Source organism: Neophocaena asiaeorientalis, unplaced genomic scaffold (assembly GCF_003031525.2).
Source record: "Neophocaena asiaeorientalis asiaeorientalis breed wild unplaced genomic scaffold, Neophocaena_asiaeorientalis_V1.1 scaffold396, whole genome shotgun sequence".
NCBI classification, from domain to species: domain Eukaryota; kingdom Metazoa; phylum Chordata; class Mammalia; order Artiodactyla; family Phocoenidae; genus Neophocaena; species Neophocaena asiaeorientalis.
The window spans coordinates 3,053,361-3,062,602 of NW_020172455.1; the positions used below are offsets into that span (position 1 = coordinate 3,053,361).

General features: G+C 53.5%; 1 protein-coding gene across 1 annotated transcript in view; it reads right to left on the reverse strand.

Annotated features, from left to right (window-relative positions):
• The window catches only part of HPCAL1 (hippocalcin like 1), a 112,852-nt gene that overhangs the window by 4,333 nt on the left and 99,277 nt on the right, over positions 1–9,242 (reverse strand). The window contains exon 3 of the mRNA XM_024737713.1: positions 1,615–2,010. Within this exon, the coding sequence (XP_024593481.1) occupies positions 1,615–1,992 (378 nt within the window). The 5' untranslated portion in view covers positions 1,993–2,010. The remainder of the gene's footprint in view (positions 1–1,614; positions 2,011–9,242) is intronic.

Genomic DNA, 9,242 nt, shown 5'->3' on the forward strand with positions numbered 1-9,242 from the left:
TGAGCCTGTGCGTCCGGAGCCTGTGCTCCGCAGCGGGAGAGGCCGCAACAGTGAGAGGCCCGCGTACCTCAAAAAAAAAAAAAAGTAGGTTTACAAAACAAAACCAGAAAGGAATGATCCCAAGTGAGGCTTCTGGTATCTGTTATACTCTCTCTTCCTTGGCCCGTCTCCATTTGCCGAGGAGGGTGGAGGTGGCCAGGCCTCACAGCACGGCCAGTGTGTCTTTCAGGGCCTCTTGAGACAGGACCCCCTCCTAAGAGAGGCAGGCCCTTGTTCAAGTGCAGAGGAGGCAAAGACCCTCCCCGGCCTCTGGTGGGCTCTGAAGCACGTAGAACCCAGTCCGTTTTGACGACGGAGTAGCAGCCGGGCGTGCCGCTCAGCAGGCCAAGCCACCTGCGGGAGCCACGGGAAGGGTCTCAGAGTTTGGGAACTTGGTCTGGGGGCCTAGCAGCCAGACCCCGTTTGGGGAAGGCATGGGGCCCCTCGCTGTCCTGCTGTGTCTCTAAGTCTTGGCCGGGCCAGTCTGCCTGGCCAGGGCCAGGGAAGCGCACAGGCCAGCTTGTGGGCCGGGACAGGTGATTCCTGAGATTTCTTCCTTCTACCGCCGCTTGTCACTAAGAGCCAGGAGCGACAGCCAAAGCAGAGTGCCCTGAACCTGTGCTGATTTATTCTCACTGTGCAAAAACCACCTGTTTGGGAAATAGGTTGGTCACTCCTCAGGCCACTGGCTGCTGGTCTAGGCGTTCATGAGTTTGATACCCTCTGTTTGTGGCTTAGCCCGGAAGTTCCTTCCATGTAGAGGACATCTCCTCTGAGGAATTCTAGAACTGAACCTCCCAGGCTCCAGGAGTGGGAGTGCAGGGAAGCACCCAGGCAGCGGCAGCTCTGTGCCTCTCTACCACACACCTAGGAAGCTGGGGAAGTGAACAAAACACGGTTTCTTTCTGGAACACAGCTTCCCCTGCCAGAGCTGCTGACTGTAGTCGAGGCAAAGAGGTCTCTGCAGTGCTTTCTGTACCAGAGCTTATTCTGTGGCCACTAATGTTTCCGTTTTGCTTTACAGCTGCACCTTCCTGGGGACATGACAAACTGTTTGTTCTTTTATTCTCAGACACGGGGACTCGAACAGGTCTTGGCAGGTGGCTTCTGCAAGTGTCAAGGGTCCTCTCAATTACTGTAATTCTCTCTGAATTACTAGAGCTCAGCTCTGTTAACTCTCTGGAAATCACAGTCCCCCACCCAGCCTCAGATTCTGTGAAACGCAGGGAATGACACCTCCATCCCCGGCTCCGCCCACCCCACCCCAGCCCCGCCAGGGTCGGGAAGGCCACAACTCATCAAAGGGCTTAGGCCAGGCCTGACGGGTGGCCAGTGATCAGTAAACTATGGCTCTTCTCACCACTATCGGCAGGACCCCGCCAGTCTGGTAACAACTCGTCACTTTCAAAAGTGCACGAGGGAGGGGGCCTGGCAGCCAGCTAGCTGCGAAGGGCTGAAGGCGCGGGGAGGACAGGAGCGCTGTCCGGAGTGGGTGGGGCCTCGGGGGGGCCCGCCCCCACCCCACCCCCCACCCCGCGGGCGCGCTCCGCCAGCCCCTCCCTCTCCGGGGCGCACCTGCACGATCTCCAGCATCTCGCTGCGGCTGATGTAGCCGTTGCCGTCCAGGTCGTACATGCTGAAGGCCCACTTGAGCTTCTGCTCCAGCTTGCCCCGCGAGGTCACGCTCAGCGCGATGATGAACTCCCGGAAGTCGATGGTGCCGTCGCCGTTGGTGTCGAAGGTGCGGAAGACGTGCTCTGCGAACTTGGAAGCGTCGCCGTAGGGGAAGAAGTTGGCGTAGATCTTCTTGAACTCGTCCACGGTCAGGTGGCCGGTGGGGCAGTCCTTGAGGAAGCCCTTGTACCACTCCTGCAGCTCGTGGTCCGTGAACTCCGTGTTCTCCCGCAGGTCCTGCAGCACCTCGGGCCGCAGCTTGCTGTTCTGCTTGCCCATGGCGGCCGACGGCGACACCTGCAAGACAGGGACCCGGGCTGGCGCCATCAGGGCGGGGGAGGGCGCCCCACAGCCTACAGCCACCGAGCGGCGCGGAGAAACGTCCCCCGCGTGTCCCGCACCAAGGGCTGGAGAGGCCCGCCTCCGGCCCTCCCCGCGATGCAGTGCCCCAGCCTTCCTAGGACCCCTGCGGGGAGGCGGGCCCTCGGTCTGTGTACCACCAGGAAGGCCAGGAGGCGCCGGTGGAGTCAGGACAGGCCACCTCGCGCTGCAAGGCACATCCTGACTTCCAGAATGTGGAAAGGTGGAAAAAACTTGAAATCAAGTGCCCAGCAGGGGCTGTACAAGATTGGAGGATGAAACCCTTACTCTCACCACCCTCATCAGCTTCAGGCAAAACTGTCACGCTGACTGCACCCCACACCCTGTGTTCTGAGCAGTTCTTTTCTTGTTCGGGCACGATGTTCTGATTTTATCCTTAGAACAGGCGTCCAGAAGCTTTTAAGGAGTCCCTCTTGTTTGTTTTTGCCTCTGAGAAGCCCTCTGGTTGGGAGTGGGGGGCAGGGGGATCTAGAATTAGCACCAAGAGTACATGAATGTCTCTAAGGTTCGTAGTAAAGGTTCTTACTAGACATTAATGCAGCTTTCACCTCGCCACCTCACTTTATTTTCTGATTTTTCACAGTAACACAGTACATGGCTTACTCATTTTTGAAGCATATAGAATAGAAAATAAAAACAAAAGGTTTTCCACCCTCGTCCCAGAGGTAACCACCTTGAACTGCTTCTTAACATTTATGAATGCTAAATGTTAAGTACCGAATCCCCATTACTAAATATAATCAGTGTAGTTCACATATTTTCCCTGGCACCTCCTTTTACTTCTTTGTCTCCTCCCAGGTTTTATTAGTTTCATACATATATGTCATTGTTTTTACTTGTTATCTTTATGACTTGAAATTATATGAAATTTAAATTGATATACATTTAAATTATAGAAAAGTTCCTTTTCTAACCCCCAGGTAGGGGGATTTAGGAATATCTTTCAAAATTACAAACACGTTCCCTTCGACGCAGCAACCCCACTTCTAGGAACAAATCTAAAGATGCTCCCACCCATGCAAATAGCCTGTGTACACGGCCAACTCCTGCACGTTGTCTGTAATAATAAACAACCCAGGTGTCTGTATTACTAACTGATGTGAAATAATCATCAAGATCTGTTTTTAAGTGAAAAGAGAAGGTGTAGAACAGCACATAGAGTTTGCTACCGTTTGTGGAAGAAAAAAAAAAATATATGTGCGTGCTTGTATGTTTGGAATGACTTCTTGGGAAATGATAACACTGGCTACAGAAAGAGAGACGGCTGATAGACAAGGGTCAAACGGAGACTTTTTTTTTTTAGTTTAGTTTAGTTTTCATTGAAGTATAGTTGATTTTTTTTTAATGTTCTTTGGATCATTTATTCTTTTACAACAAACATATTTTCTTTGAATAAATATCCCTCTACCATTGCTTTCAGTTTTTATTATTATATATATTTTTTATTTTATTTTTTATACAAACGTAGACTTTTTAGTGTAAATCTTTCTATAATTTCAAATGTTGAACTCTGTGTATTTTTTTAATTCAAAAAAATAAACACACAAGAATCCTCTATTTCTTGCTTGAGCAACTTGACCCGGACCTCTCTCTCTCTGTACGATCAAGCTACTGATTCCCTTCTTCCCTAACCTCTCCACCTTCCTATCACATCAGCTCCTGTCATGCGTGGGAACCACTATTTGTACATCGTCAAGGTTTACAATCTCTACTTTCTGCTTTACCTATAGGTTGATCCTAATAAGTGGAAACCAGCAAATCTCTACGTAACTTGGTTGTCAGTTTCCAATGGCCCCCAGCAGCCCCACTCCCCCGCCCCAGGGCCCCCAGACTTGACTGAAGACACCCCGAAGACCGCACACTTCCACCTCCGCATTTCCTGCACTAAAAAAGGCTAATCTTCAGTCCTTTACTCAGTTCAGCTCCTCTCAAGGCTTTGTATTTTCCACACTCCTCTTAATTGTGAAAGTCTCCTAGCCAGTGTTTGGAGGGTGTGGAGAGGAGTGGTTTGTCGTAGGTGTCTCTCCTTCAACTTCCCATCTCATGCTTCAGAGGCAGCATCCACGAGCAGAAGGGGCTGCAACGTGGAGGGTTTCACCACATCTGCCCCTCCTCGCTCCTCACTCCTTCAGCTGAGACCTGAGGCCCTTTTTCCAGCAGCGTGTGCCCACGTGTCCGTAGGGGTGGGCAGAGCGGGCCAGCTGCTGTCGTGGACTGAACTGTCCCCCCACCAAATTCACATGCTGAAGTCCTAGCCCTGGGACCTCAGAATGTGGCTGTATTTGGCGACAGGGCCCTTAAAGAGGTAATTAAGATAAATGAGGTCACATGGGTGAGGCCTAATCCAATCTGACTGGTACCCTTGAAAGAGAAGCTCGGGACACAGACACACAGAGGGAAGACCATGTGCGGACACGGGGAGAAGGTGGCCGTCTTCAGGCCAAGGAGAGGCCTCGGAAGGAGCCAAACCAGCCGACACCTTGATCTTGGGCTTGCTGTCTCCAGAAGCGAGAGAGAATAAATTTCTGTTTTTGAAACTGTCCAGTCTGTGGTGCTTTGATGCCTCAGCTCTGGGGCCCTAAGACAGCTGCCCCGAGAACGGACCTGGTACCGTGTGGCATCAGCGCCCGTGAGGCAGCGCCCCGTGCCAGGCACCGTGAGGTTCCCAAAGCTTTAACTCCTGATCTGCCAGCATCAGGGACAATCAGAAGGTCCACGGACTGTGGGACACTTTTGTTTTTATCAGACACCTTGCCTGTATTAGTCCCACTTCACCAGGGAGGAAACAGACCCGGAGGCTCTGGAGGCAAAGCCAGCCCTCGGACCAGGTCGTCTGGCCCCCTCCCACATCTTGCCGGGGGCAGCCAGGGGAGGCTGGTCCAGGGAAGGGCACCCTGGTCATGAACATGGCCTTCCCGGCCGCCTTCAATAGTTAATGGTACAGCCTTTTCCCGATTAGCATTCCTGCACTTTTCATCGTGGAAACAACCCACCTTCTGTGAAGCTCTGGGCTCTGAGAGCTCAGGGTTGGTCCTTCTACATCTTCTTTTTTTTTTTTTTGCTGCGCCGCATGGCTTGCAGGATTTTACTTCCCTGAGCACGGACCGAGCCCAGGCCCGGGTAGTGAAAGTGCTGAGTCCTAACCACTGGACCACCAGGGAATTACTCATGGACAAACGCTCCTCCTGTGGCTGAGCCCGGGTCCTAGAGGGAAAGGAGGCTCACTGCGTTTGTGTCCTTCTTTCCTCCCAGTATGCAGGTGGGAAACAAGCCGCCTGCTGCCTGGGCTTCTAGTGCAGCTGCTCTGAGGAGGGGCCAGTCCTGTCCCAAGAGGTCTGCGACAACTGCCAGGACCCGGTGCAGGGGTGGCTCCGGCTGCAGTGCGGTTGGGTGGACGCTAGAGGGCGCAGTCGGGCAGGCTCCCCAGGACTTGAGCTGGAGACCCCGCCTCCCAGCTTTCTGACCCCGCCCCTGCCACGCCCCCTCCACCTCGCTGGTGCCTCAGTTTTTCCATCTATAAGCTGTATTTGTCCAATATAGTAACCACAGTGGCTACTGAGCACTTAAAATGTGGCCGATCTGGGGCTTCCCTGGTGGCACAGTGGTTGAGGGTCCGCCTGCCGATGCAGGGGACACGGGTTCGTGCCCCGGTCCCGCAAGATCCCACATGCCACTGGACCACCAGGGAATTCGCACGGTCGGTCCTTTTAGAATGCGTTCACCTCAGTGAAGACCAAACCACCACTCAGAACAATGGCATCAACTGGCCTCAGGATGTGTCTGTGATTTGTGTTGTTTCTGATCCCATGGAAATGCCGACTCCTAACACCTCCTCCACCCAATGTAACGAATGTTTATGGGAAGGAAGGGACCATACCAGGGAGCATGACAACTACGGTCAACACAACCACTGGAAGGTGACAGCCGAGGGCTCCGAGGTCCGCCCGGGAGGCTTCAGCTTTCCCAGCCCTTCTCGCGTGTCCCCGCAGGCGGGCGCGTGGGGCTGCAGAATCCCAGCGGCGCCCTGGGCCCGGCGCACAGCAGACATCTGTGTTGGTTGAGTGGGCCTTCCCGCTGCAGTGCTGGTACTGGTTGTGTACACACACATACAGACACCTGCTAACTCTGAGGCAGGGTGGTTTCTGGCAAAGCTGACCTTCCAGCAGAGCCTGGGTGTGCTCCCCTTTGGGGGATGCGATGCAAGGGGTCCTTCCTGAGAGTTCTGGGGGCTCACGGGATGGGGAGAGGGGAGAAGGTAGGACTCTGGGACAGACATATGAGGCCTGGGTCCTGCCTTTGAGAGCTCATCAAGGCCAGAGCATGTAGGATGCAGGCGAGTCACTCACACTGGTCCATTTTAGCATCAAAGCCCCCCACTGCAGCCACAATTCCCCAAGCTGTGCCAGGCACTGTGCAGACCGTTTCACAAATGGTGAAACTGGGGCCCGGGGGTGTCAAGTAACTTTCCCAGGGTCCCATAGCTGCTGGAGCTGGGATGTGACCAGGAGTCCATTTGAGCTTGACCACAGAGCTCTACGGTCAACCGTGAACCCTGCGAGATGGGCAGGGCCGGCCTGGCATTCCCAGCTGTACAGAGAGGAAAAGCCAGGCTGGGAGAAATTGAGGGATGGGTCCAGGAAGCAAAAAAGATAAGTTTTACTTTGGGGGAAAACTGTCAAGAAATCGTGGGTGGAAAAACATGATTTCCTGCCACTGTCTTGAAGGTTGAGTTAGTCAAATCTGGGGCTGTCAAAATCAGGGCTGATGGGAGACCACATGTTTGAGGATGATGTTGCAGGAATCCATCACTGATTTCCCAGTGTCCTTTAGGGAGACCCCACGGCTTTCAAGTAGGGTACCCACCTCTGCTTTGATTTCTTCACCACACCCAGTCAGCTGAATTAAAGGGCTGACTTATAGCATTACCGTTTTAAAAGTCGGTAACATTAATTTTGCTACAGAAAGTTCAAGACAACTCCAAGGATGTCGAAGCCATCCTGGGGCACCAGGGAAGAATCCAGAGTTGGGGACAGGGCTTATGTTTGTAGAAATTCCCTAAGAGCCCAAGCTGAATTTGGAGGAAGAGAGCTCTGGAGAGTATTGGTTGCACAACAGTGCGAATGTACTTAACACAGCTGAACCGTACACTTACAAATGGCTAAGATGGTCAGTTTTATGTTATGTATATTTTACCACGAATTTTAAAACGGGGTGGGGGGGGGTGGCAAGCGGTATAAGGTCCACAGTGTTCTTTGGGCCCCTCTGCGGTCTGATGGTCTAGGACCCCTGGGCCTGGAGGTCCCAGGTCGAAGAATCCTGTATCCCTATTGAGATGCAGAAGCCTCTCATCACAAGGGCTGACCGCCCCCCCCCACCCCCGCAAGAAAGGCAATGGAGTCAGGGAAGGCGGTACCGCATCCCCTGAGAGAACCCGGAAACTGGCTGTCTACCAGCCCTGTGTGGCTCGTCACATCCTGCACCCGCGTAAGTGTGCAAATGCTTGCGGTGCGCACGTGCCCACTAGCCGCTGCTCTGCCCCCAGAAACCTCAGCCCAGGAGTGCAGGCCACCCTTGCCCTCGGCGCGTCCTCTGGGTCTGGCTCCAGGCTGCGTGCACAGGCCGTGCGCACTATAGTCCAGTCCACTGGGTCCTCTGAATGCCTGGGGACGAAGGTCCTGGCTCTCACTGCAGGCTGCTTATGGCATACGGATGGGGCATGATAAGTGACACGAAGGAGGGGGAAGGTCCAAGCTCCGAGGAGGAATCCTTCATTCCCACGTGGAGCGGAGGCAGTCTGCCTAGGATGGTGGCACGCGGAATCCAAACTGAATGACAAGGACTTTAAGAGCCACTGGAGGCTCGACTCCCACCGGCCACCTCTAGGGCGCACACGGCAGGTTCCAGGCCCTGCAGGCGGGGGTCACGCTTGACCGGACTGGGAGCAAGGGCACCTCCATCATCTCCGACTTAGAGACAAAGAACTGAGGCTTCTGCGAGGCACGAGATTGTCTGTGACAGGCGGGGCTTCCAGCTGGCGACCACCTCCTCTGTCTCCTCGCCATTAAACTTCTCACCAGACAGTTTCACAAGACGGCCTTCCCACTGTGAAGTGGGGCCCGTGAATGTCACATAAAGCCACCCCCCGGCTCTCCCCATCACCTCCTGAATCAGCCTGCGTGTGCTTTCCAAAGGCTCGGGTGAAATATTTCTAAAGAACCTCATTTCAGCACCCTGTCCCAGCGGCTCTTGGCCTGAAGCAGGCAGCCTCAAGGGAACATGGTGGATGGAGGAACGCTGCACCCCAGTGACCCCTCTGTTACTAATTAAGCCAATGAACCAACCTTACTGACGACCAGCTGGCTGGAAAGAGGGCTCACAAAATGCAAGCCTTTCTGCAAAGACAAAGCCACCACTCCCACTTCCCGGCAGAAATGGCCCCCTGGCCCTGTCATCAGGCAAACACCCCAGCTTTCATTTACCGGAAAATCTTACTTTCATCTACAGTGAAAGATGGGGTGAAGAACGGATGTGCCAGGGGAGGACGACTGATTCAGGGTCAGAGCCATCTCTTACTGGGCTTAAAAAGCTTCACGACCAAGCAGGGGTTGGATCAGACAAACAACACCCTTCTGAGGGCATCGAAGACGACGTATTAATTCACAGTAATGGAAAAATGGGGGAGGGAGTTAATGTAGCGCTAACAGCCATCTCTGTGGTCCTCAGTTACTCTGTTACTGTTCTTAATGTGTTAAATTGTAAAGAAAAAAAAAAGTAAACATGTAACTGGGGAGCCCTATGAAAATATTTAACCCAAAGTCTGTATTGCCTGCAAATTAAAGCCTTTTTAATGGCGTCGTTCCTATCAGCTGCCCGCCTCCTGGAACCGAGGGCGCTCATGTCCCATTAATCACAGCTCAACGCCTGCTGCCGGCGTGGGTAGGCATTTCATCCCATTGCTCTAAAACGCTTTCATCACCTCAGATCTCCAAAGCTTGCTGGGCCAACCAGACTTAGAAACACTTGGGGGGAAGATGATGGGAGAGGTGGGAGGAACCAACTCCTCATAAAAGGCCAAAGGCTGGAGGGGCGGCTGCAGTGAATTTGCACTTCAAGGGACTGGAGGGCTCATTTGAGACAGAGCTTCCTCT